Source organism: Nasonia vitripennis, chromosome 1 (assembly GCF_009193385.2).
Source record: "Nasonia vitripennis strain AsymCx chromosome 1, Nvit_psr_1.1, whole genome shotgun sequence".
Lineage (NCBI taxonomy): Eukaryota > Metazoa > Arthropoda > Insecta > Hymenoptera > Pteromalidae > Nasonia > Nasonia vitripennis.
This window is the reverse complement of record NC_045757.1, coordinates 37,583,055-37,609,238: the sequence shown is the minus strand read 5'-3', so window position 1 is coordinate 37,609,238 and position 26,184 is coordinate 37,583,055. Positions and strand designations below refer to the sequence as shown.

General features: G+C 50.1%; 2 protein-coding genes across 8 annotated transcripts; both read right to left on the bottom strand.

The window, feature by feature from the left end:
- Window positions 1-489: 489 nt before the first annotated feature.
- LOC100680458 (titin) lies at window positions 490-14,352 on the bottom strand. Of its 7 annotated transcripts, XM_031921412.2 has the most exons (15): window positions 14,236-14,352; window positions 12,301-14,170; window positions 12,150-12,192; window positions 11,607-12,070; window positions 9,551-9,935; window positions 7,493-7,981; window positions 6,927-7,409; window positions 5,495-5,638; window positions 5,139-5,422; window positions 4,461-4,991; window positions 3,847-4,356; window positions 3,270-3,766; window positions 2,893-3,192; window positions 2,501-2,808; window positions 490-2,413 (listed from the first exon to the last, which is right to left on the bottom strand). In XM_031921412.2, the coding sequence occupies exons 4-15, from the start codon at window positions 11,852-11,854 to the stop codon at window positions 1,478-1,480; spliced, it is 5,115 nt and encodes a 1,704-aa protein (XP_031777272.1). In that variant the 5' UTR covers window positions 11,855-12,070; window positions 12,150-12,192; window positions 12,301-14,170; window positions 14,236-14,352; the 3' UTR covers window positions 490-1,477. The 7 variants fall into 7 exon arrangements, with proteins under 7 accessions (XP_031777272.1, XP_031777277.1, XP_031777273.1 ...); XM_031921417.2 differs by having other exon boundaries at window positions 490-1,683; window positions 2,213-2,413; window positions 11,607-14,170; XM_031921413.2 differs by lacking the exon at window positions 12,150-12,192 and having other exon boundaries at window positions 12,727-14,170.
- On the bottom strand, window positions 14,349-22,847 carry LOC100116186 (protein SCAI). Its single transcript, XM_001600679.5, has 6 exons — window positions 22,157-22,847; window positions 19,528-20,065; window positions 19,118-19,430; window positions 18,549-18,986; window positions 18,177-18,465; window positions 14,349-18,106 (listed from the first exon to the last, which is right to left on the bottom strand). The coding sequence occupies exons 1-5, from the start codon at window positions 22,348-22,350 to the stop codon at window positions 18,221-18,223; spliced, it is 1,728 nt and encodes a 575-aa protein (XP_001600729.2). The 5' UTR covers window positions 22,351-22,847; the 3' UTR covers window positions 14,349-18,106; window positions 18,177-18,220.
- Window positions 22,848-26,184: the final 3,337 nt, after the last annotated feature.

The window sequence follows — 26,184 nt, the reverse complement described above, 5'->3', positions numbered from 1 at the left end:
ATCCACGAGTGGTTGGTAAGTCAGCGCTCTTTAACAAAAAAAGTATATTCAATATTCAGCATTCATTATATAGAGTACGTACTGTTAGAGGTACTGGCGTTATCAGGCGGATAAGTTATACTGACAAAAATCGTAATATAAACGGGGAAAAATTAAAGTTCGCAACAATTAAAGAAATCAAACATCTATGTGTATCAGTTATTATTTCAATTTATTTAAATATTAATTTTGATTAAAATATAATTCTAAGTACTCATCCTCACAATTTCTTGTCTTTGGTATTTTGAACTAGTATTTAACTAACTTTTGTACTACATACTAAATTTCATTGATGACCGATGGAGTATATGTGTATATGGGACTTGCTGTGTCTGGTGTTGTGTAAATCAAAGTATCAAACATACGAATTGCTAATGTGTATGAATTATATAAGTGGCTCGCAAATTGTTAAGGATCTGAAATGTAAATAAAAGGATACTTTTTACAAGCTTTCAAAAACATTCACAGTTTTTATTAAAATTTGTTTAACAAGTTTCAACAATAATGTCATAGGTCGATAACAATAATGCGTAGAAATCTATAATTTTCATATACAAAAACAAAGTCAATACAATAAAGTGCAACGATAATGCCGCGAAGATAAACGTATCGAAAACTTTCCCGAGTGGAAAATGGTGCTTCAAGATTTTGAAAATATAAACATTTCTTCTTATAGCGCATTTTTTAACCCTTTGAATTGCGCATTCGACCGTTAACATGATTTAGAAGATGCAGCAAATCCTTGTATAATTTCATCGGTTTCTATTCTTCAAACATTAGTTCATTCTCTTTACAGGATGTATGTTACGACTATGCTCGATAATGATTAAAACTAATTATTATCATGAAAACGACGTACACAGCACAATGAAGGAATCGTTGCTAATTAGTTTTGGTGAAATGGATTTAGCTGTGATACATTGCTGGGTAAAAACTCATTTATCAGAACATTCATACATTTATGTTCGATATGATCGTGCGGAAAAAAGGTTGCGATTGATCATTCCATGATTGTCAGACGACTTTACAGAAATTATAATTTGATTTTTTTCCATTTATCAGAGTTAAAAAAAAAAACAACGTGTATATTATGCAGATTGCAGTTTTTAACGAAGACAGTCAAATGCTTATGGATTCTTCGAATTTGTCGCAGTGAAGCTACAGAAATGGGCAATCTTTTTTAAAACGGATGGATCGCGATACGAGTTATTACTAAATATCAGCAATATTACTCCAATAAACTTCACTGCGATAAATTCAAAAACTGTAACATTTCCCAGGTTAAAATTATCCTAAACGAGCAACACAAAGGGTTAAAACACAGTTCTCTGTACGGTCTATCCTACCCCCGCTCTTGTTAGTCGGCATCAGCCCCCACCCCGCTCCCATACTTACAGATTGGGCCCGCAGTTGCAGAGACGGTGGCGTTCAGCCATCGTCACTGCGGCGGATTGAAATAGTCCCAGTGGTGGTGGTGCGTGACTGTCCTTGGCGTGCAGATGCACATGATGATTAGCCCGGCAATGAGAATGAGCAGTGCGCACATAGCCAGCTCAATCCGGCGTACCTTCTCCTCGCTCAACGCTCCAGCTGCGGAGGTCACTCCGGTCTCTTCGACTTCGTCTGGACTGGCGAATCTAGAAACTACAGAATCGACAAAATGCCTGAGTGATCGAGTTCCGGCGTGCCTGAGGGCCCTGAGCAACTGCCCGCTCATGTCCGCAATGCTCGGTTCTACCTCTACGTCGCGGCGCTGTTGATGTTGTTGTTGGTCAGTGACCGACGATGACAATGGCGGGTCGGCCAACGCAAAGAACGAGGCCGGGATCTGTGAGGTGGGAAAGGCTATGAACCGGGTCTGAACGTCGGGGTCTCGAGTAGGTGCTTGCGGGGGCGATGATGGTGGTGGGGGTGACCTAGAGGACTCCCTCGCTAGTCTCGTCACAGGGGGCGGTGGGGATTGGGATGTCTCGCGAGACGGGGGTAACGACGACGGGGTCGTGGCGGGCTCGTTAGAGGATTGGTACGATATAACAGCACGTTGTGGCTGGACTCCACTGGATGTTACGTGTCTGAGTGGCATGTTGTTATCGTTGTCGCCCGTGGGTAATGTGCTCGTAGGCGTGACTATGTTATCGGGCGTTACCGATATCACGGGGGGTAGGGACTTTACCGGTGAGGCCGTCTGACGCACGACACCCGGACGACCGCGACTCGGGGACGACGACCTAGATCTTGATGGGGACGAAGATCTCGTGAGGCGGGATTCAGGTGAGGTCGTGCGGGGGCTCGACAGTTTGTCGTCCGTTGCGATGTCTAGGGAAGGTTGAACGACTGGGGCTTCCGTGATCGTTATCACTGGTTCTTCAGTAGCCTGAAACACATATCATTGAGTTGCAATAAATCAACTCATGGATATCCCCACTGATACAAGGAAAGGCATCGTTGCCAGTGTGTTCACCTCAGTGCTGATGAATGTCGTCGTGACTTCGCTGACACTAGGACTGTCGGAAGCCACGAGCGTCAAGTCAGTGGTGGAACCGGACAGCGGAAATGAGGTGCGACCCATCTCTTTCGTAGCCTCTTGTCCGGAAAGTGATTGTTCAACAACCAGCAAAGGCGACCTCTCCCTGGTGAATGATCGTCTCCTCTCAGCAGCTCTGCTCGATTCTTCCAATGGCATATCGATTCTCTCGTTGCTGGTAGCCGTACAGGCGTCCTCCATTGCAGACTGGGGACGCGACTGTGGTTGTGATGCCGCCACCGCTTCTACAGACGAAGCATGATTGCGAGTCAAAGTACGAAATTGTTTCAAGGGCTCTAGGCCGACTCATCAGCATTGTACGCACGTACCTAATTGATTCCTTATTGCTATGAGTTCCTGCAGCAGAGAGGGATGAATGCCGCCCTCGGTATCACCCCTGTTCGACAGTTCCGTCGCAGATACTACGATGGCATCGATTTCAGAAGCTGCAACCTTGTAGGCTTCCAACTGTGAGACCGTTAACCGTTCGACCTTTAGATCGCCCACTTCTAAGCTTGGTATTCTAAGGGGTCCCTCCGAAGAAAATAAAGCCGATCGCAGCATCTCCAGTTGAGATGGATCCAGTCGTCTGGGTTCGCCGGAGGACGGCACTCTGTAGTCGCTTTCATCTATAAACGTAAATCCATATAAAATGAACTCCGTCAAATGAGTAATTACTGATGATTTCATACAATTCGATATTTACTTGTGTCTTTAGCTTGCGTTCTGACAGGATCCCTCTGCTGCACACTGCTAGGCAATGGCGGTATAGGCGGCGTCTTTGGCTCACCACTGCTGAGGCTTTTGTAGCTGCCGTTGGTGGGGCTAGGAACGCGTTCGGTGCTGATCAATACCTGACTGGAGCCGTGTCGCGATGGGGTTACCACGAGCTTGGCACTTGTAATCTCCTCCTCTATAACTAGGTCGTCAGGTAGAGGATCGGTTTGTGTCGAAGCCACCGTTTCTGAGAAATCTGGGGTTATTTCGCGGGGTAGACTTCGACGAGTATGGCGATCGACGCGACGGTGCCGAGGAGGACGAGGAGGTGCTGGTAAGGGTCGTCCTTGCATTTTGCTGAGAACCTCGCCACTCCGCAGATCCTTGTGGAAGTCGTCGTCGTCGTCGTCGTTGTGGACTGGCTGTGGCTCTCGGTCGTGGAGCGAGTAATCGGCGTCCATGAACGGTATTGATTCGACCGATTTCCTGTAGTGAAGATATTTTGAATAAAAACATTGTTGTTCACATGCAGTATGACGTTTTAGAAGATTACAGCAGACACTGACCTGATTGTATCAGACTTGGCCGGCCTTAAAGTACTATAAGCCCTCAGCGGCCTTTTGGGTCCTCCATTCTTGGACGGTCTCGGTGCCGTGGCAAACTTATCCTGCCTCTTTCTCCTGGGCGGTGGTGGTCTGGGTGGTTTCTCCCTCTTTTCTATAACCGCGTACCCCGGCAAACTGGGCTCGCGCGACGACGAGTCCCGGGGAATGACGGGTATGTCGTCCTCGTCGGCATATCCGAAGTCGCCTGGCAGCGACTCAGCTCCGTGGGACGTACGGTCGTCCTCCGGCGCTAGACTCGCCGTCCGCGAGTGCGACCGCGTGCGTTTTGGAGGAACAGGTGGTGGATGAGAGGTTACTGGAGCCGCCGCTGGTTCGATGTAATCCAGTTCATCCGGATGAGATGGAGGTGGAGGTGTCGGTGGTGGTGTTGGGGGGATGCGTTCGTGCGAGTGACGAAGGGAACCGGTATCGTGGAAGCCATTGCAAAGCGCACTATCGCTTGTTCTTACGCTGAAAGAAATGCGAGCAGTTGATAACTCTGTTGGCGACAAGTACATACAAAAAAAAAGGACCAATAAAAAAATTTCAACCTAATTGGCGGAAGTACTTCATACCTCAGACTAGATGACTGATTGGTGTTATCCCGCCTCAATCTCTTCCTCCTACGTGGCACGGGGGGTACCGGGACCTGTGTCGGAATCTCACTCGTCATCGACTGCTGCATGGGCGCCAAAACGATGTTCTGCTCCTCTGGTGGCAGTCTGCTCTGACTCGTACTTCTTAACGAGCTCCTCGATTTTCTCCTTGCCGGTTTCACCACCACTATATCATCCAGAGGCTCGCTAGCCATATCGTCCTTGGTCTGCAACATCGGCGCTGTCTCCGTCTGATAGACAATCCTGTGTCGCGACAGACTGTTGACTCTTTCCAGGGACGGCTGAGTATGGAAGGACTCTCGACTTTGGCGCAGAGAACTGCGCTCGCGTTTTGGCTTTTCTGGTGGAGGTGTGGCGTCGTAGGACTCGACAGACTCGTCCCGGCGTTTTCGCAGCGAACGCGTGCGCTTGGGCCGCTGCGGTGGTATCTCTTCGATCTCAGCCGTGACCCGCGGCCTCAGGGCGTCTCTGTGTTGAGTAAAGAAGGAGCTGGCGTTGTTATCGAAGTAAAACAATATGCGGTTATTCAAGTCTATAGTAGCACTCTTAATCGGTGTAAATCAAGCACCGATTATTAGGATCATCACCAATCAAGGCTGATTAAATTAAGATGAAAAATAAGCTATATGTGCTGACCTGATTTCGCTGATGAGCGTGAACCGCATGTTCTCCTGACTTATGCCCTTCTCCCTGAGGAAGAACTCGTCCGAATCAATTTCTTCGATGACGCCTCGTCTGCGCCGTTCGCAGGAGCTACCACTCGACTGTTGGATCTCCCGATCCGAACGCATGGATGAACCTTCATCCTCCGACAAGTCAACCGAGTTTTCTCTGGCCACTCGGAACTCACGGGGGTCTACCGGTGGAAAAGATCCATCGAACAGCTCTTTCGGGTGGTATGTGTGGTGCTCGTCTTCGGCCTGAAAGCGCGAGGTTGCGTCGTGTAGCAGCAATAAGGATAATTCGGCTGTGCAGAATTACTGATGGCTCACCTCAGGATCAGGCAGAGATGCTTCATCCTCCTCGACGAGCCTGACCTTCTTCTTCGGCTCCTCGGCCACGATGCGGGTCATCAACTGTTCGTCGTACAGTCGCGGGTCTTTCACTGGCTCCTTGTCGAAGGAAAGTTCTGGTGCCTGTGGGGTACATACATGTTAAAACCTCTTCGAGAATCGGTTGTAACAAGCTATGAAATTTCATTCACCGTTGTAGCAAGAACCTGCTTGTAGATAACATTTCTAATAATTCAAAAAACTAAATTACGCTATAGATAAATGTAATCTATACTACTATATAGTTTTATATAAGAGACTAACGTTATTCGTTAAAACTAGTAGTTCTAAAGTTTTCAGCTAGAATAGAAATTTTCAGGTTCCAACTACTGGACAATTAATTGCAGCACATTTATTATTATGTCATTTTAGACATTTTTTTTGGTTTTCGTTCCATTAGTCAATTCTTGTCATTCGCTTCACATAAATCTACACTTTCAACATTTTCAAGTCTTTACTCGCTCTACAGTTTTTAATAATATAAACGCATTCCCAAAGAATTATTAGGTATACATAAATTTATTAATCCGAACTCATACCTACGAATGTTATCGAAATAGCCAACGACAATGTACAAAGAATCAAATCAATCCAGGTATTGATATATTTATAATTTATATACAAAACTTTGTGCTGGTGTTTCCTCAGAATTAGAAAGAAAAATCATTCCAAAGCTAACTTTAAACTCTCAATCATTTATTACCTCAGCGCATTTCCATATTAAGATAAAAAGGCCAAACTGTGAGATACATAGATGTATGCATACGGATGCATCGGTACATAGGAGGTATTAAAACGTGAAATTCAAGTGATTGAAATAGCTCGCATATAGATCCATGCAACGGCGGAATACATGATAAGTATGGTGTCGGAGTAGGTGTATAATTATACAAATAATGAGCAGGACAATGAATTATAAAAGAAGAAAGAAATTTAGTGTGGATCAACAAAATACCTCACCCATTACGTAACATTCTATTATTTATAGTTTACTGACAAAAGAGACGGAACAGTTGAAGCCAGTCAGCTTGATCATTCGCGACAAACCAAAAACTCAACAAATGGGCGCAACAAAGTACTTACAACCCGTACAGAGCGACTATATGAGTGTGAAAAAAAAGAAAAAACTCAATCATAAATTAAACAAGTGATCCACGCATGCTAAAGTATACCGTCTCGTCGAAAAAGATTTGACGCAAGTATTAAGTGTGCATATGTATATATGCCAAAACTACCTGACCCACACCCCACACAATAAATATAAAAAGGTCATTCCCGCATAACAGAGTGCATCGACATCAGCCCACAAAACCAACACGAAAAAGCCTCGAAACTCCAGGAGATTTTAACATGTATGTACCAGCATTGTTACCTTTGTTGCGCTCCTGTCTCCGTACGACGCCTCCCTGCTCTCCTCCTCGTCCTCGGCGTCGTAGGTCCTCCTCTCGCTATTCTCCCAGGGCAGCTTCTCCTCCTCCTCCTCCTCCTCCTCCTGCGACGTCTGAGGTTTCAGGGAAAGCCGAGGCTCCTCGAGGGACGGATGCCTCCAGGGCTTCGACCTGTCGACTGGCGGCTCGCTGTCGTCGTGGTGGATGCCCTTGACCGTCTCGCCGAACCGCTGGGCCCATCTGGCGCTGAGCGACAAGGACGACCTGTTGGCTCGAGGAAAAGTCGACGACTCGCTCGACTGGGCCCGGGACTCCTTGGGGGAGGAGGTCACGTACTCGGCCTTCGCCTTGGACTTGCGCTCGAAGAGCTTGGGACGGGGGTACGTGGAGAAGTCGAAGATGTTGCGCCGAGTGGCACTGGTGGACGACGAGGCATCGGCGTTCGAAGCCTGGCTCTGTTCTCGCGACTGAAAATACGTTCTTCTCTCAATCTCAATCCCTCTTTCATCGATCGACCAAGATTCTACTATAGCACGATCGAAAAACCTACCAGCGAGCCCCTCTGAGAAGCGCACCTCTTCGGACGGCTGAGCGACTTGGGCAGCTGAATGTTCGGCTTCTTCATGTGAAACTTGCTTCGGTCGATGTTGAACTTGGGACGCTCGGGCAGATGAAACTTGGACCTATCGGGTAAATGAAACCGGGACCGGTCGGGCAAATGGAACTTGGATTTGTCGGGCAGGGAGAACCTGGGCCTCTCGGGCAATGCCATGCGGAAACGCTCCATTCGACTGGCTTTTTGGTCGGCTGGTCGAGGAGAAGCCGGAGGTTTCTCGGCTGTCGTCGTCGTACTCGTCGCCGCGACGGTCGTGGGCTTTTCGGTCTTGGCCTGGCGATGGGGCATGTGCGGCATGGAGAAAGTCGGCTTCTGGATGTTCTTGAAGCGCGAACGGATCTTGCCGGCGGAGGTTTTCAGTCGCTGCTGCAGACCGCTAGCGCCTCGGCGTAAGGGCAGCTCCTCTATCATCGATGAGTCCACCTGACGGAGAGAATATTTTTGCTATTTCTCTAAAATCGTTCAACTACTACGCTCACCATGCTCGACACTTTTTCGCAAAATAAATATTACTTGTCGCGAAATGAGCTAAAAAATTGTTACAACAATCGAATCTTATTTATTGTAAATGACAACGCGTCAATCGAATAAATAAATAAATCTAAATAAGATTCGCGTTGGATAATCATAACTGGAGATCAAATCTATCTTAGGGTTTCGTGCCCCGTTTGAAATCGAGATAGCATCAGACTTGGCATCTTACTCTAAGTATAGTTTTGCTATGCTTGGAACGAAATGTAATAAAACTGCACAGAGATTTGGCTGGTACCAGCATTACCCCGATGCATCATCGTCCGTAAAAATGGAAGCATGAAACTTCAGCCGAGAAGAAAAATGAAGAATGAAATGTAAAGTAATAAATAAGCAACAAATCCTCACATTTAGCAAAAAAAAAAAAAAATGTAATTTGTTCTAGCATACTCAGCCTGATAATTCACGTACTATTTGAATTCGTATAATTCATCTAACCATCACCGACTGATAAGGACATTTCAAATATTACATGACGCATATTCTTATTATCACTGTTTAATTCTTAAATCGATAAATCTTTTCCTTTCTTTTTGGCGTGAAAAGTTGAAATTCACCAATGATTTCTTTGAAAAATGTCATAAATGCATACATTATCTATACACGCAAATTCTAAGATTACGCATGCAAATCTAATATTTATTCAAGTGCAACACAGGCGATTCACTGGAGATTAATTCCATTTACGAATTAAAAAAAGTATTTATACTCTGCGTTCAGTCGTTCACTTTTGCTCTCAAATTCGCTACAACAGTTTAACTGCTCAATAAAAAATCACGATGAAAACCTTGTGCTTCTGCCTACTCGTTGTAGCTATCCTCATCAATTTTACTCAATGTAAGTAGAGATAAAAATTAAATTTTGCTTACATTTACTACTACGTTAAAATTATGATTAGCTTATTCTATTATAATATTTCAAATAAGATTACTTTTCATAATAATTTTAATAAACTTTTCAAGAAAAAATAAATAACTTTGATTTTTTATTCATGAAAAACTGACACTTTTCCACTTTTGTTTTTAAAATAAAAACATTATGAACTATTAATGTAGAAAACAAAAATTAAACTTTGCGTGGTCGGATCCGAAAATTGTGTGTGTGTGTGTGTGTGTGTGTCCAAATGAAAAGGTTTCTTCGCACCAGTTAATCGAAACAAATATGTCTCAACTATAGGTTGGGTGATTCCGACAACTTGTACCGATGAACAGCAGAAGGATTGTGACAACAAGTGCCTCGGTCAACGAATCAACGAGTGCACTCAGTACCTGAGTGGAACCGGTAACAGATACAACTGCCGTTGCAATTAGTATTCGACGCCAATGTATTCTCTGCACTCGTGAAGCATTTCACGTTTCATTATCGATGAAAATAAAGAACTTTTCGACAAACCGCTTTATCAGCTCTGATTGTTCGAAAGGCAGGCAGGTCGGTAAAACAGATTATCGATAAGCCACTCACCTGACTGGTGTTGATCTCCGCGTCGGTCCTCGACTCGGCACCGGGTGTTGCGCTCATCTGAAAGCTCTCCTCGAGTCTGTTCTGCGGCTGCTGCGGACTCTCCAACTCGTCGGCCGATGTGTCGATCGTCTGGTCGCCGAGGTTACGCCCATCCATGGCGCTGTCCTCGATTCGGCCGTCGAGCGGCAGGACGACGTCGCCCTCGAGGATGAGGGCGCGTTGCTTGAACCGGTAGCGATCGTCGATGCTGTCGTCGCTGTCCACCGCCGGTATCATGTCCGTGTCGGTGATCTTGACCACTGGCGCGACCATACGCACCGACATCGAGTGCTGCGAGATCGCCATCCGCATGACCGGCTGGCCGATCGGCTCGTACTCGTGCTCGCTGCGGATGAGCAAACAAAGAATGTTACGTTGGACTGAAAAAAAAAATTATCTTCAAGGCGGAGGATAAACTAAAAAAAGCCGACTCTAGACTAAAGACGATAATTTCTTTCGTTGAAAATTGTCGTGAAAATCGTCCTCTCTCTCTTCACACCTCGCTGTTCATCTTTTTTCACATTCAAAAATAGCCTGTCAAATTACAGGCCTGGAAAGCTCAGTGTTCCACAGTAGTTGTTTATCGATGATTTGAGCGTTCAGCGCATTGCGGTGTGCGCGCGCGTTACGTAAGAGCAAAGAGTTAATCATCATCTTTAGAATTCGGAGCCCCCGGCTTCCAAGGGTATAAATACGCCGCGTGAAATTCGATCCGTTTTGCGGGGTCCTGAGCAAACAAGTGAAACGTCCATTTTTCGCAGGAATATATGAGTAAACTCGCGCGGAAGGCGTCGAGTGTCGGGGTATTTTATACAATAACGCGGGCATGTATCTACTAGTCAGCGCGTATCGGGAGGATTCCTCGCTATTATCACGCGGTTATCACATTTCAAAGAGACGTGACGCGTGTAACGTCCCATACGCAGGCAACTGGCCAAAAGATGCGAACGCGAAACTCTGTACCCTTTCTCCATGTTTTCAGCGCAATCCTCTTTCGTCAACATCATCTGCGAGCGGTCATGCTGCTGGCACTGGGATTACTCGCGCACTCCTCTCACTCTCGATAATCGGCAGCTATCGAGCTCTCGCAGTAGTCATATAGAGTCCCCGGCGACGCGACGCGCGACACTGGACCGGCGGCGAGTGGAGGCACCGGGAGCCGCTAGAGCTGCCCGGCGGTTCTATCTATAGCCAAGCCTCGCGGACCTTAAATAGCCGCAGTAGCGCGCGCTGGTCAACCTGCCGCGCTGCATCACCGCGAATGCGCGCAATGCAGTCGTTCTCAACTCTCTCTCTCTCTCTCGCTCTCTCGCTCTCTCTCTCTCTCAGTCGATAGCATATAAAAATCGGCTCGGTCGATCGGTTCGCAGCTCGTGGAATCGACGGAAAGCGACAAGGTACTGGCCGTGAACCCGCCGCGCCTGCGCCTCGGAGGCTGCTCGTTAGCGCGTTTAATTTTAGAAGAGGTGCGAACAGACATGTAGGTATAGAAGATAGGCGTCGTTTTCGAGCTGTCGAAATAGACGCGATGCTCGTTCGGTTGCGTTGCGATGCCGAGGATCGAGAGCTGAACGTTCGAATTGAAAAAGGAGAAAACAAAGGACAGAGTCGCGCTCGGCCGCTTGTCGCCGAGATTAGGTTCGTCTATTATTAGCGACCAAAGCCGCCAAGGCGAATGGAAATGAGCCGTTTGCGACTCACTTGAGAATCGCGCCAGGAGCTGTTTGCGAGGTCCGAGGAACGTCCAAGTGACGGTATGGCAGCGTTCCTCGAGCGGTGCACTGGAGCAGGCCCCGCGCGTAAATAAACAAAGCAGCGCTCACCTGAACCTGACTCTCTTCGGCGTCATTCTTGGCAGTGCAAGCAAGCCGCGCACGCGAGTCTCTCTCTCTCTGCAATACTCCGCGCTCGGTCCGCACCCTTTCATCGCGTGTCGCGATGAAAAAAAAGAGTCGCGCCAGCATCCCCGCGGGTCAATAATCCCATGAGCGGCTGACATTTGCGTTCGAAAACTCACCCGCATCGCGCCGGCTGACTCTTCCTACCGGCCGGCGGCGTCTGCACCATCCTGCGCAGGAGCGGCCGATTCGGCCGCGAGCTCTGATAGGCAGCGGTACTGGCGGCGGCCAAGGCGCTGCGCTCCGGCAAGAGCGAGTCGCTCCGGTAGTACTGGCAGGCGCAGCGCACCTCGAGGCTGCTGGAGGTGGAGGACGCGCGGGAGGCGCTGCGCGTGCGACGACTGCCGTGGCCCGCGTCGCTTTCCATTTCGGTTCGGGTCGCGGGGCCGCGCCGCTGCCCGGTGGTGGGGCACTACGAGCTCGAAGCTGGGCTGCAGCCGCCGATCGCTCTTCCCGCTTCTCCGGCGGCCTTCTTCTTGCGCTTCCTGCTGCTCGGCACCGGCGGCGGCTTGCTCGTCACGAGGAGCTCGGGCTGCTGCTGGGCCGAGGCTTGATGCGGGTTCATCTGGACGATTCGCGCCCGCTGCAAGTTCGATTTACACCTCTTTGTAATTGTACGTCGATGACGAGAGGGAGCATTTCAAGGGCATTCATTTAGAGACCTGGCATCGGCCGGCCGCTTGGAAATGTTCACTCTCCCGACGCCTGTAGCAGAAAATTTGCCAATATTACGCGAGCCTTCGAATTCGTGCAAGTTCAAAAATTATCGAGAATTGAGGTTCGAAACGTGGTGCGAGGCCGTGGGCTACAAACCAAAAGCTCTCAGGCCAAGGGAAAACAACGACGATTGGTCACATCAATAGCAGCGGCAATTGTGTCAATGGCTCGTTCATATTATTTCTAATGAAATTGAGCTTACGCAAACTAACCGCTGCGGCTTCTAAAATAGAACGAATAGCAGCTGTAATATTAGATGGTAAATTAAATTAATATTCAAATAAGTTGTCAATGTCCCTGAAAATAATGAGGAACCGTTAAAAAATAGTCGAATAACAACTGTCGAACCGGCCTTGACCGAGTTCGCGAGCCAGCGCACCACAGTTTTCTCTTCTCCCGGCACAGCTGCTGCACATCGGCGCATTACACTTCTCAAAACAAACTTGTATTCCCGCACACGACGGACGTTTGAGGAATAATATTTTCTTCCAATAATTGCTACACTCGAAGACACCCACGCACCTCCTCGCTCGGCTATCCACTCGGGGATTATTTTTTCTCGAAGCACCCGGGCGAGCTCGGCCTTGGCGCGTCAAGGTCGGGGACGCCGGTGCGCACCTGCTGCTACTGGCCGCGCGTCTCGGCCGGTTCTGAGTCGCGATCGGGCCATCGGTGGACTGCAAACTTCGAGAAATGCGAAGCACCGAGCCAAACGTGCGAGGCAGACAAAAGATGCGGCTTGAGGGCCATACCGCGTGTTGCTCGCGACTTGCTGCTGCAGGTAGTTATGAAAGAGACGGGAGCGACAGAGGGAGAGAGAGAGAGAGAGAAGATAATCGGCGGAGCGCATTGCAGCAACTCTCAATGGACTTTGACCATGTCAGATTTTCTAAAATACTTCAAGCAGATGTTTTGAAATCGAGGCAATAAACGGACAGCGTATAAGCGTTAAAAAATAAAGAGGCTTCGCGAGGAACGGAAATTGCGAAAGAAGCCTCACAAGTCGACATCCACGAAAGAGAGCGAGAGAGGGAGAGAGAGAGAGAGATTCAGGTGAGAATATTTATAGGCATTTTCCGCTTAGCTGTGCTCCACTTGTGCGCCTCCGCTCTCAAGACGTCTGAGCTTTGCCGCGGGAACTTTGTTTCCCTGCACTTTTCTCGTTTTATTGTTTTCCGAGAATACGCGAGCGAATATACAAGCGTTTTTTCGAAACTAACTGAAACCAAATGAAAATTCTACGTTCGTCTATAATAAGAGAATCGGCCAGACTCTAGCCGGGAAATCGGCCAATCTAGCGAATAAAAGCTACTGCACTACTACACTGCGATACCACCGCTCCGCGCATCTTTGCCCCCTCTACGACGCGCTCCTCGTCGTCCGAACCGCTGGCATCAGCAGCCTCAGCGCCGGAGTCGAAAGCCCCGAGAAGACACGCTCGCGCACTTCTGCAGCCGTGCATTTTTCAAGTTTAAAGCACCCGCGCGCGAGAACCAGCGCGTCGCCGCATTAATCATCCGCCGCGAGGGCTCCGGCGCTCCACTTCTTGTTTATAAATAAAGCGCGCAGGTGCGTGGGTGGGAGAGAAGCAACGAGATTGGGTGGGTTTTCGGATGCTCATTAATTGGGATAATTGAGTTTTCGTTCATAGCACAACTAGATCCATGCACGCGTCCGATAGCAGTAAATGTGTATTGGCCAAAACAAGCAAACAGACAGAGAAAAAGCGTATTAGCAGAGAGCAGAGCCCATTTTCCTTCGCTTGTCGCCGCGCCTCTTTCATCTTCACTCCACTATTGGTGTCAAGGAGCCGTCGAAGAGCTTTCACGATGCCCCCCGACTCCAGGGAGGGAAATGCTTCCGAGCCAGCCGCAGCCTTCCGTCTAATTGAACTATTTTAGCAACTTTCTCAAGTGCAAATACCGCTGCTGCGTGGTCGTGCTGCTGCCGAAGAGGGCCTCTCAAACTGCAAATTAAACATTTGCGTTATTACATTTTCAAGCGATATTACATGCATTCTGGACACTTTACCTTTTCTCTCGCCATTCCTCTTGCCCCTGCACTGTTGAAAGATCAATCTCTACACGCGTATTTGATCGATGACGATTGTTTAGGAATTTCGAAAGAAGAACGTGTCAAAGCTATTTGTCGAAAAGAGCATCAAGTTTTATTCATAACACAGAGCCTATAATTCAACGTTTCGCAAGTTTCGAGCGTTGCGCGGGCAGTCGGAAGTAACAATTTTTCCTACGGCTACTCCTGGCCCCCGCCCCCCGCGAACATCTTAACTATTAAAGTTTTATTATTTCTTTTTTTTTTATCATCATTTGTATAAAATTATTTTACAATCCGCGGAGCGGAACCGATAGTGGCCGTGGAAAAACTGGCGTCTCCTCTCGTATTTTAATATTACTCTCGACCAACGACGCCGTTTCAACAAATTTTTTTTTTTATTTCTGTAAAGTCCCTCGTAATTTTTTTGTTTTTTTTTTCACTTAGTATAGCGTTTACATTATGGATGAAACCACAAGGTGTTGTCGTTTTATAATCCTCGTCTAACTTATAATAGCTGCAGCGCAATCTCTCCCGCTCATTCTTTTTTTTTCATTTGTTTTTCACTTTTTCTCAGCGCATTCGCCGGCTCTCGCTCTCGATATGGCCAAGAACGATTCTCGATTCACAAAATACTTATCTGTAGAAAATCGCGCTTTTCAATCAACAATTTTTTTAATCTCTTATCTATTCATCTTCACTCACATCGAGCACATCACCGTTCAACCGAAAAGTAAAAGCTTGTGTGTGGGTGTGTGTGTGTATTTTATATGCATATGTACCCTACGGCATCGGCGCTAATGAAAAACGCAAGAACCCAGCTGAATTCTTCGCGCGCAACAAGCGGAATTATTCTCGATCAAACAAGGACGATTTGATCGATTGAGCGCAGCTTTTTTCTCGCTCAAGTCTCATTCTCCTGCTTTTATCACTCACGCACGTTTCTCAACTGACTATAGTCTCGAAATCAACGGTATACGGTATTTTCCAGGCTGCAATAATCGCGAAGAAGACGACTGCTTTGTTTATTTGAAAAGTGTTTTCGCAAATGTTAATTATATTTCCTTCCGGGATCATCATCGATAATGTCGAAACTCATTCAACGAGATTATAAGTTTACTCTAAATTAGATGGATGGATTTGTTGAAATTGGACGTTCGCTCTGCTTGAGAGCGATATTTCCTCCCATAAAAGAGAAGAACATATACATTTTTCGATTCCGTAATTTTGCCTCGATCACAATCAATGTAACGATGACGTAACGTCTTTTTGACTTCATCTTTCAATTTGTACGTTTGTTTCGCCGCACGATTCATTATGTACACTTCTAACTTATATATTTTAACTTTTAATATCAATCAGATGATTTTTTCTAATGCCATATAGTAGCAGTCTTAAACAAGGACTAGACGAGCAACTCTCAAACGAAAAGCAAGCAAAGCAATGATCTACTTAAAACTAAACAATCGCATGTGACATGTGCGGTCGACCAATAATTAACATTTTTAAAAATCGTTTCGAAATAAACAAAACTCGCTGCTTTCTCAGAATTGGAAATAATAATAATAATAATAATAATAAAGAACCGTCTCAGCTACACCTCGACAATGTCGTCTCCCACAAATCAGCAACAGCTCGCAAAGAAGATAAAGCCGTGTATATATGCGCAGATATCGGAGCTTTAGTTCGACAAGCAAAGATCATTACAGAATCAACAAGCATAGTCATTTCCGATTACAATACAACTGCTCTCCGCCCAAGATACACTACTCGTAGAGCCTGTAAAAAAGGGAATCACAGTATTCGCAGGCGCGTGTCAAGGTTTTTTTCCGCTCGAGTACATGTGTGTACGTGTTTAATATGTATTTCAATATGTATATATATATATATATATAATTTTTCTTGCGTGTGTTTATTATTTATAATATCTTTTCCGTTTCTTATATCCTTCAGATCCTTTCGTCTCTTTCAGCAAACAGACAGGCAGACAGACGCACACAGTTCAAGCAGTCGCAAGAGTTACCCGGTCGGCGTTTGTATGTACCGCGATTGTGGCTCGCTCGCACTTCTCGCTCTCGTCTTTTATATAATTGTATAACAGTAATCCGCGAACACTTTTTTCTTTATTATTTATCTGCTTATTTCCTCGTCTCTCAAGTATCTTTTGCGCGTGCATCAACGCTGAAGGCGCAACTGCGAGATTTGGGTCGAACAGGGAACTTGTCTACTCGAAAGTTGTTGCATTTGTATAGAAATTAATTGCGGCGTGATTATTTGAAACTGTTATACGAGCAATCGCAGCTACTCAACGACCCAAACGTTGAAAGAATATCTCTCGAGTATTGATATTTGTTTTCCTAGTCAAGACTAAAGAATGATAGAAAGGAATAAGTGGCGTAGCGTTGATAAAAATATAAAATATATGGTTCTTTCACAAGAGGAATTCGCTCGAAAGTGTCGCTTCTAATTTAGGACTTCATCCCTCTCGTGCCCGGCGCGTAATATTCGTTTGCCGTTATGCATGCAGAGACAGCTCATATACGTACGCCCAAACAAAAGTGGAGCCTGTTCCTTCGAGAGCAAGATGAATTCGCGCCTTAAGGCTAATTGTTTTTCTTTTAAAGAAAACCCTTGGATTCGTATATACTTTTTGTTTTATATATATATTACATTTTCAGTATATGTATATTTTCCCCATTGTCTCAAAATTAGTGAAGTTATAGCGCTGAGAGTTGTAACTCCGATAATGAATCATCTTAATTGAGTATTTCACAACATCCTCATCCCGCCGCAATTCTTTAGTTAATAAAAGTAAATAATATCCTAACTTTATTGTGAACTTTTTTCCCTTCATTTCCTAGCTAAGTTTTCTAAAATTGTAGAAGTTATACCGTAGTTTAAAAACTTTACAATTATTTTACAGTGCGAAATGTCGCAACAGAATTACGTTAATATGCATAACGTCTGCGTTTATCAAATTTAACTATATTCTTTATGTTCAAGTATCTCAGTACAGAAAATATACATCATCGTCATTATTATGTTTTCTCCCCTCGAGTCGTCTGAAGAATTCGAACGGAAAAAATAGCGTAGATTCAATAAGATTTTCTCTTTAATGCGCAGTATTCCTTTAATAACAGTTCTATACCTGGACTAGGTTAATTATAGTTCTTCCCTTAGTGGAACAGAATGAGAAAGTCGGACAAGTAGAGAAGAAGAAAAGTTTTCCGGCCGTTTCGCTTATCAATTAACCGGCTTCCTGTTTGTCTCAGTAATCTTGGAACGCGCGTGAACTGCAACATGTTTCTTAAGGATAAAAATCTATATCATCTGGTAGTATAGTTAGGTCATTAAAAAGCAATGTGTGTCGATGACAAATGCAACTTCGTGAAATACCCAATTACCGCACCTCTCTCGCTCTCTATCCATCATGACTTCTCTCTGTATACTTGATTCCTTTTTCGAAGGAAAGGCAAAGCTGCTGCAAATTCTCGCGCACGGACGATAGTTATGTTTAAGTATATGTACAGGAACGATGCGTGGCGGAGCGTACGAGCGAACGAATAGCGGATCGGAGGTAAAGAAGGTGGGAGTTTGCGAGAGAGTGGTGAGATGATCCGTCGGCCGGGAGAGTTTGCAGCAGCCCAGTCAAAAGGCCTCGCGCAAAAGAGGCGGGCAAGAGGAATAAGGGAAAACTGTGACTCAGTGGGGCCGGAGGCTCGCGATCTTGTTGTTGTAGTTGTAGCCGGCGCCGGCGCTGCCGCAGTAGTCGTACTCGTAGTCCCGCGCCGACGAGCCGTACTGGTGCGACTTGGGCGTCGAGCGGTGCTGCTGCTGCTGCTGCTGCTCCCTGCGCGAGCGAAATTACCCCGTTAGTCTCGAGTTAACGAAGGCTGAAGCAGGAAGCGGGGCTGAGTTACCAGTGCTGATCGGCAAAGTCGACCGAAGCCGGCAATCGCCTGGGTCAGGCGAGCTCGTTGCTGTCCGGGAAGTGGTCGCGCGCGTCGAGGCAGGTGGCCAGGTCGAGGACCAGGTGGTGGAGCGAGGGGTGCTCCAGCAGCTCGGCCTCGGGCAGCGGCGGCTGACAGCGCGGCCTCTGCTGCCTGCCGCGGAACGAGCGGTGCAGGTGCAGCACCACGTCGCAGAAGACGTAGCGCAGCAGCAGCAGCCGCAGGAAGTCGTCGCCGAAGAACTGCAGCACGCTCGATTCTGCAGGAAAGAGTCGCGGGAGTTGGAGCCGGAGGAGAGCTCATCGTATAGGTATAATAGGATCGGTGAGTGAGATTTGTTACCGCATCGCGAGCGCAGCACGAGCCGGCTGGCCTCGATGAGGAACTGCTCGACGTAGCGCTGGCAGCGCTCCCAGTGCTGGATCGGCAGGCTGGCCACGTTGCAGATAAGGCAGAAGGCGGCTAGTGGCGAGTGCAGGAAGAGGGTGAAGAGGCTGCCGGCGTGGCGCAGCTCGCGCAGGCTCGGCGGCGTCTCCTGCGGCGACATCAGCACCATCAGCGGCTGGCCGAAGTAGCGCGGGACCTGCTGGAACACGAAGCTGTTGTCCGAGTCGACGACGACGAAGAGCGGCTTCCGGGTGAAGGGGTAGAGGTCGCCCGGGTAGAGGCAGTGCGGCTCCTTGCCGCCGGCGAGGCGCTGCTGCGGGCCGTGGGCCTGGGAGCCCTTGTGCTCGGGCTCGCGCTTCGCCGAGGTCGAGACGCCGCCCAGGTCGTAGCCCACTGAAACGGTACAAGTGGACGGACACGAGGGGACATGAGTGCGCACCGCTTTCCACTCGCAGCCGACACCGGGTGCGCGCCTGTCTCGAGGCAGTCGGCCAGTTTCCGGCTGGCAAGGGAAGGCTACTCACTTTCTTCGGGCCGCTTGACCGTGGAGAAGCAGCCGTCGGCCGAGAGGTAGAGCAGCAGCGCGCCGTTCGCCGGGAGCTCCTTGAAGCCGCTCGCGAGGAAGACCTGCACCTGGCTGTAGGTCGGCTTGTAGAGGAGATACTTGTGGGGGTTCTCGCGCCGCGGCGCCCCGTTCTCCGGCGGGTAGGGGCCCGGCCTGAAGGGCATGCGGCCCGCCGGCGAGGCGTCGTGCAGGTGGTTCGGGTCGTCCCGCGGCTCGCGCTCCAGCGTCTGCAGCATGCGGAACATGTCCATCGAGAGCTCGCTGAACTTGACCTGCGGCCGGGTGAACGAGTGGTCAAAGCGAGAAGCCTCTACTAGCGGCGAGGCCCGAGCTAGAGCTCTAGAGTCTACCGAGTGCTGCTCTACGAACCTGCTCGGCGCAGTTGCCGACGATGAGGATCTCCTGCAGAGATAGGCACATGGGTGGCGAGCGCTCGACGGGCGGCGAGGTCAGCGCCCCGAGCCTGTGCGTCAGCACGACGGGCGCGTTCGACTCGGCGTGCAGGACCGCGAGCGCCGACTCGGCCTTCACGAACGCCTTGATCTCCTCGAGCACGAGGTTCCACTCGACCTGGTCGTCCGGCTCGTACGTGCTGCTGTAGTCGGCTATCTGCGCGTCCAGCTCCTGCACCAGCTCGCGCACCAGCTTCATCTTGTTGAGCAGCAGGCAGACGACGATGAACCGCGCGTAGTACCTAAGCTTCTTCACCATCAGGTCGCTCCGGTCCTCCTTGGCGGCGCGGCTGTAGTACGCCCGGCCGCGGATCGCCGCGTAGAACGAGTACGCCTCGTGCAGGTAGCTCGTCTCGCTGGTCCTCAGGTAGTAGTGGTAGTACAGCTGGCCGATCTTGCTCGCGATCTCGCCGATCTGCCATCGCTTCAAGCCGTACTTGCTGTCGAGGATGGCCCTGCAACCGACGCGCTCTCGTCAGCTACTCTCATATATATCTTACGGATTAACGCAAGGAAAGATCCCTCCCGGCTTCTCTCTGCTCCGGCGAGGGAGGAAGCTTCGAAATCTTAGACAGGAAGTTGGAGCTACCTAACCTGCGTCCTTTGCCAGTGCGAGGGGGGGGGGGAGAAGCCGCCGACGACGTGTCTTACGTGCGCGCACACCTATATACGTAACTATATACACCTAAATATCTAGAAAATATCTTTTTATTTTTCATCTGCCTGCAGAGCATCGGACGATACCAAAACGATCAGGCTATATTATAATTGAAGAAAAGCTTACGGCTGCATTTTTCAAAGCCCCGAGAGCACGCTCTCTGTTTACTCGCTCAGTCGATAATTAACCGACCGTTTCACGCGCACTTGTGACTGCGTTATTTACGACGCTGCATCCGACGATTCGGATTCAACGATAAGTTATTGGTAGAATTATTATTATTTGGCCCTGACTCGCGCATTAATTCAAATTTCGAAAGGCCTGTAAATCTTCATTGGAAAAATTGAATGTTTCCCTAGTGGTAATGGCTCGGCTCACGCTAGCCTGCGGAATCATGAAAGCTGCTTGCCATATGCGGAGAGTCTTGATAACCCGATTACGAATTTATAATTATATCGATTTTTAGCGTCCCCTTGCAACTTAAGCAAGTATTATACACCGACTATTATTAGCAGACGTGAGCGGTTTGCGAAATAAAAATCGTTGGTGTAGCTTAAGCTGATGCATAATATTCTTAAGTTTTTGAAAATTTGGCTTCTTGCAGAGCGATAAACAGTTCCATTTGAAAAATTAACGAGATCACTTTTCCTATTCAAACCTAACCTGCATCCTGCCAATCGGTCGAAATAATAAATTATCAACGATTCTGCGAGAAATGAAATCGAGAACGATTAAAAATGCTCGACTCGGCGAGAAACACGCGCTCTAAATAACTGCTCGTTACAATTCTATTAACGTCGGCGCCGTTTATCCAGATCGCACACAACTCGATTCTTGTCAATATATTTAAATTAAACGCTCCCAACGTGCCTTCGCGGCGGCGGCGGCATTATATCGACACATACTCGTTATTTCCCATCCCGCGGGAAACTGGGTCGCCACCGCGCCCCGGACCTTTTTTTTATAAACAAACGCGCCGAGCGGAACTCAAACAATTAAGAAGAACTTTGGAAGAGGGAAAAATAGCTCTCTCTCTCTCTCTCTCTCTCTCTCGTCCGCTCTCGTATTCCGATCACATGGCATCGCTTGGTGCGCGCGAGGCGATCAGCAACCCTCGTCGCTACACAAAGAAAGAGGGTGGAAAGAGGGTAGAATAAGGCAGAGAGTCTCGAGACTGCGAAAAAAGGCCACTACTCGCGCGGAGGAGGCAGCAGCAGCTTCCGTGTGAGAGGAGTAACGCGAGAGGTCTCCGGGGGAGCGTGGGTGGCGGCTGGCATTGGCTCTATTTTTGGGCTTTTTAGGCGGATAAATTGAGATGATTTTTCGGCGAAACACGAGCGCTTCTCGGGGCGCACGGGGTGGGGTGCTTTGTTTTGGAGATGGGAGGTTAGGTTCCGAGGGGCTTGCTATTGACAAGTGCAGTCGCTGCTGGAGCCATCAAAGCGCACTCCTGATGTTCTCTGGACTCTCGGAAAAATGTCGATATTAATATTTTCAGCTCGGTGTTAGCCAACCCCCTCCCCAGTGCAGTCCAGCTCTCTGGGACGTGCGAGAAAGGCTCAGAATTCGAAACTCGCGCGCAACCTATAAAAAGCTCGGCGCCGCTTAGGTGAATTAGCATACTCCCGCAGAGCGAGATTGGGCAGACTCCGAAGGAGAGCGAGAGGGCGAATCCGCGCAAGCTGCCCGCTGGAGAAACAAAACTCTCGGCCCCTGCAAGGCACGCGCGCCGCAGCAGCGCAGCGCAGAGAGAAAAACCGCTCGCGGAGCCTACTCCCCTCGCCGCAGAGTCGCAGACGAAGAAAGGAGCAAGGGGGAGAGAGAGAGAGAGAGAGAGAGAGAGAGAGAGAGAGAGGTGGAGGAGCGGGCAGGCCGTCGCGTGACTCACCGGTGCTGCTGCTGGAACTTCCAGAGCTTGGTGTAGATGTCGAAGGTCCGGCCGAAGTAGGCCTGCCACTGCTTGTGCCCGTACTGGGGCAGGTCCCTCAGGCCGTTGAACAGCTGCTTGCTCTTCTCGAGCAGGTGGCAGAACTCGACGACGACTTTGCGCTCGTGCTCGTCCATGCCGGCCATCATGACCATGATGATCCTCGGCCGCTCCTCCCGCAGGACAGCTGCTGCCGCTGCTCAGGCCGGCCGCCGGGGCAATCGTCCTCGGCCTGGGCCAGCGCGCCGGCTCAGCTGGACTCGGGGCTGCCGCGGCTCCTTGCGGCCGCTGCCCGCATGGGGAGCTCGACTCGCGACCCGCGACTCGCGGCGCGCACCTGCACCAGCACTCGCTCGTACTCGCACTCCCGAGAGGGCCTCGAGGGAAGGACCGCCGCGGAGCGATGCGTCTGCTGCCAGCGAGTTGCCTGTGTGCGCGACTAGGCGGGACGCAGCGGCGGTGAGAGCACTGATAGCTGCGCCAGCAGCGGCGCGTTCGTAGTGTGGGGAGCGTGTCTGCGTGCTCGCGCGCGCGCGCGCGTGCGGCCCACTCGCTCCGTCTCGCTCCCCTGCACAGGGCTTTCGACCCCCTTATGCGAGCGCGGCGGCGCCGAGTGCACGCGGCGCGCGCCAGCAGGAGACGAGCCCCTCGCCCTCGTACTCTTCGTGCTCGAATCAATATGGCACGGAAGAGCGAGCCACCGGGGGTACGCGGGCCAGACAGAGACGGAGCGAGCCCGACCAGTCGGCCAATCGGGGTGGTGCCGCGGTGCTGCTGCGCTGCGGCGGCCCGACGCGATCAATAGTCCGCCGCCGTTGCCGCCGCCGCCGCCGCTGCCGCCGCTGCCGCCGCTGCTGCTGCCGCTGCGCCGGGTTGGTAGGGCAGGCCGCGGTCAAGGTGGCGCGCGACCCGGCTGGGGCGGGCTATGCAGGCTGCGCGGCCCTGCCGCCGACCCTAGGGGGCGCTAGGCGGCCCTAGGCGGCGCTAGGGGGCGCCAGGGGGCGCTAGGGGCGCGACGCCACTTATCGAGCGCTGACACAAGACCGGCCGCGGGCGAATTTCAATCAATCGGCCAGCGCGTGCACGCGTCGGGGGAGATTAATTAAGCAGATAACGCGCGCCATCGGAAATCAGTATGACGGCATGGCGCTCGGAACTGACGTAACGTTTGGAAGACGATTCGCGGATGAAGCGGCTATAGGACGATTTTTCAGAGGGAAAAAAGCGCGCGGAGTGTCGCTGAGTAATGACTCGCCGCAATTGCGACGCTATCGCGCGGACAGGAGGTGTCATGGGGCCGATAATTCCGTTGGCCGTCGGCGTTATCGGCAACGCTGCGCCCCGGCAGGGGAACGCCATTAATTCATCGAAGATTAGCTGGCGCAGCAGCAGAACGTAAAATATCCCCGACGAGCCCTCTCACCGCCAGGAGATACAGGGAAGCCATGTAAAGCCCCGCGTTAGATGGAACGGCCGCAGCAGCGTGTCGCCTCATCTACAAGTCAATCAGGTTCGCGTGCCGCTCGCCGTTGCGAGCCGCGTTTGGATATCTGGGCTACGGGGAGTTGCGGCGGCGCTCATTAGTGGCTTTACAACCTGTGCGAAAATTTCGACGAGCCCGGAGAGGCTGTGCGAGATCTGCAGGGCGCAGCATAAAGAGAAATGAGAATCGCTAAATAACTCCGCGAGCCTAGCCTGGAGCCCAATCGAAAGTTATTATTTAGGCGCAGTCCGAGGGCTCCGCACGCCTCCTTACGTACCGAGTATGCAAGTCTAATGCACGCGTACGCGCATACGTCCGCGGCAGGCCGTGCGCGAGAGGGAAACCGCCATGCATATATGAATGGCTAAGAGAATCTGCCGCACGAGAGATCGGCGGAAGATAATCTCAGCTGTCGGCCATCGGTATATATCGGTATCTGATATGTGTGTGTGTGTGTGTGCACGCGGTGCGCTCTGGGCTGTAAAGCCTGCCTGGGCCCTTCGCAGTCTCGATTATCCCGCTCTCGCTCTCTCCTCCCGCCGCCGCTGTCTATCTGCAACAATAATTCAGATCGCAGCGGTGCGATAGGCTTGCCCGTACGTCGATATCGAGCCCGCGGCCGCGGCTTCGTGCGCGAACGCGCCAAAAATGTCGGACGGGGCTTCTAACTGCCCGCGTGTATTTATTACGCTGTACTTGGCTCGAAGACTTTTATCCGAGCGGGCATTCTAACTGGCCAAATCATCCGTTCGCACCTCGTGCGAGACTCTCGCCGCCCTCTCGCTGACTCGTGACTCGGCCGAATTAGCGCCAGTCCGATCAATGGGGGTCGCTCGCGTACGGCTGTATACAGTATACAGTATGCACGACCCGAACGATCATATCGGCTGGTTAACTGATATTAATAGCGGGGCGCGGTGTATGCGTTCCGGTTGCACAGCCGACACACACACACACACACACACACACACAGACACACACAGACACAGGGACACGTGTGAGCTGCCCTAATTCAGCGGCGAATCAAATCACGCAGCTGCTGCGACTTTTTGAGCATCTTGCGCTGAAAACCGATATGAAATATTCATCGGCTTTATGTTAGCCGTTCCTCGCTCTCTGCTGTCTCTGCTTTTCTTGGCAAAATGAGACACGAGCCAGTTGCGCGCGCGGAATCTCGGCTAAACGGTGCATGAATCCAGCCGGGCCAGCATAGAGCCATAGCTCAGCGCCGGCAAATAAATTATCCTAATAGAAAGGGGGGGGGGGCGGAAGAATGTTCATGCATCGCCATTAGGCCAGCCCCGAAAATCGCGTGCAAAAGAGCATCACAGGATATGCGGCTCCGGCGATGGCGCAGTTAATCTGTCTGCGGGCAGCCGCATAAGTTTATAACGCTGCCAGAAAAGACATGTGAACAAACTCTCGGCTTACGGCGCTGCGCCCGCCGCTGCTCTCGCTCAATGTTCTTGCGAACCTGTTGAATGCGCTCGGCTTCCGTGACAAATGGCGATTACGTTTATTCTGCGAATAAATCCTGGAGTTTTCTTTTTCCAAAGTAGTGAAAGTCGCCGCTGGTCAGACTGAGGGAATTCGCGCGGTCGAATCTCTCCGAGGCAGTGTCGTCGGAAAGGGTCCTTTCCTGAGAAAGTCTCGTATGAAAGTCTCGCGTGTCCGCACGAAGCCTCGAAGAAACGAAGAATCGCCTGAAAACATTGGCAAAGGAGGAGCTCCCTCGAGAACCAAGTTTACACTCGGCGAACTGTCTCCTCTCCGCGGCGCGAGCGAGGCCAAAGAGCCGAGCGGGTTTTGATATTTCCTCCCTCGCCATTAGCCGACTGGTAAAAGTGAGCTGCGGAGCGGCTCAGGAAGCTCTAACTCACCGACGAAAGGGGCAGCAGCAGCCAGCCGAGGAGGACGCAGCGACGCAGCGACGCAGCGACGCAGTCGTCGCGCCAGCCCCTGCTATTAACATTAACCGAGCGTGCACAACGGGGTATTTTCCGATATGCGAGATATGCAAGAGGAGGCAAGGGACTCTATTGTTAATCGATTCCCCGACGATCTGGATGGACGCGGAGGTCGTTTTTGGACACGGTTCAAGAGACTTTGGAGCGTAACGCGCGCAAAGTTCGATGAAAAATTGATCAGGCGCAGCCGAATTTTCCCATCATATCCTGACTTAACGAAGCACGACATCGCGGAGAGAGCCATTGACTAGCGATTCTTCCGCGAGATTTAACTTCCGATATCTCATCTGAGCAATTAAGCGCTGGCCCACGTGTGCGGCTCCGCGCTATTGATCGCCCCTCGGCCTCGCCTCCCAACGCGTGTGCCCGTCTCCGAATCATCATCGTTTCGCCTCGAAAAACCGAAGCAGCTGCGTACCAGCGAAGCTCCTCGCTCCCGCACACTTAGCACTCAGCCCCCCGAATATCTCGGGAGTAAAAAAAGCATCCCCGAGAGATAAAGCTCGCAAGCTCAGAAGCCCTCCGAGTCTCTCCCTCCG

What these genes read in the sequence shown, in the direction of transcription:
- LOC100680458 (XM_031921412.2), bottom strand. Translation starts at nt 11,854, where the DNA reads ATGGAAAGCGACGCGGGCCACGGCAGTCGTCGCACGCGCAGCGCCTCC. An exon ending in AATCAGTCATCTAGTCTGAG is followed by an intron (nt 4,357 to 4,460) that starts GTATGAAGTACT and finishes CATTTCTTTCAG; the next exon opens with CGTAAGAACAAGCGATAGTG. An exon ending in AGCAATAAGGAATCAATTAG is followed by an intron (nt 2,809 to 2,892) that starts GTACGTGCGTAC and finishes CTTCGTCTGTAG; the next exon opens with AAGCGGTGGCGGCATCACAA.
- LOC100116186 (XM_001600679.5), bottom strand. Translation starts at nt 22,350, where the DNA reads ATGGTCATGATGGCCGGCATGGACGAGCACGAGCGCAAAGTCGTCGTC. An exon ending in AAGTTCCAGCAGCAGCACCG is followed by an intron (nt 20,066 to 22,156) that starts GTGAGTCACGCG and finishes CGTCGGTTGCAG; the next exon opens with GGCCATCCTCGACAGCAAGT. An exon ending in TCGGCAACTGCGCCGAGCAG is followed by an intron (nt 19,431 to 19,527) that starts GTTCGTAGAGCA and finishes ACCCGGCCGCAG; the next exon opens with GTCAAGTTCAGCGAGCTCTC.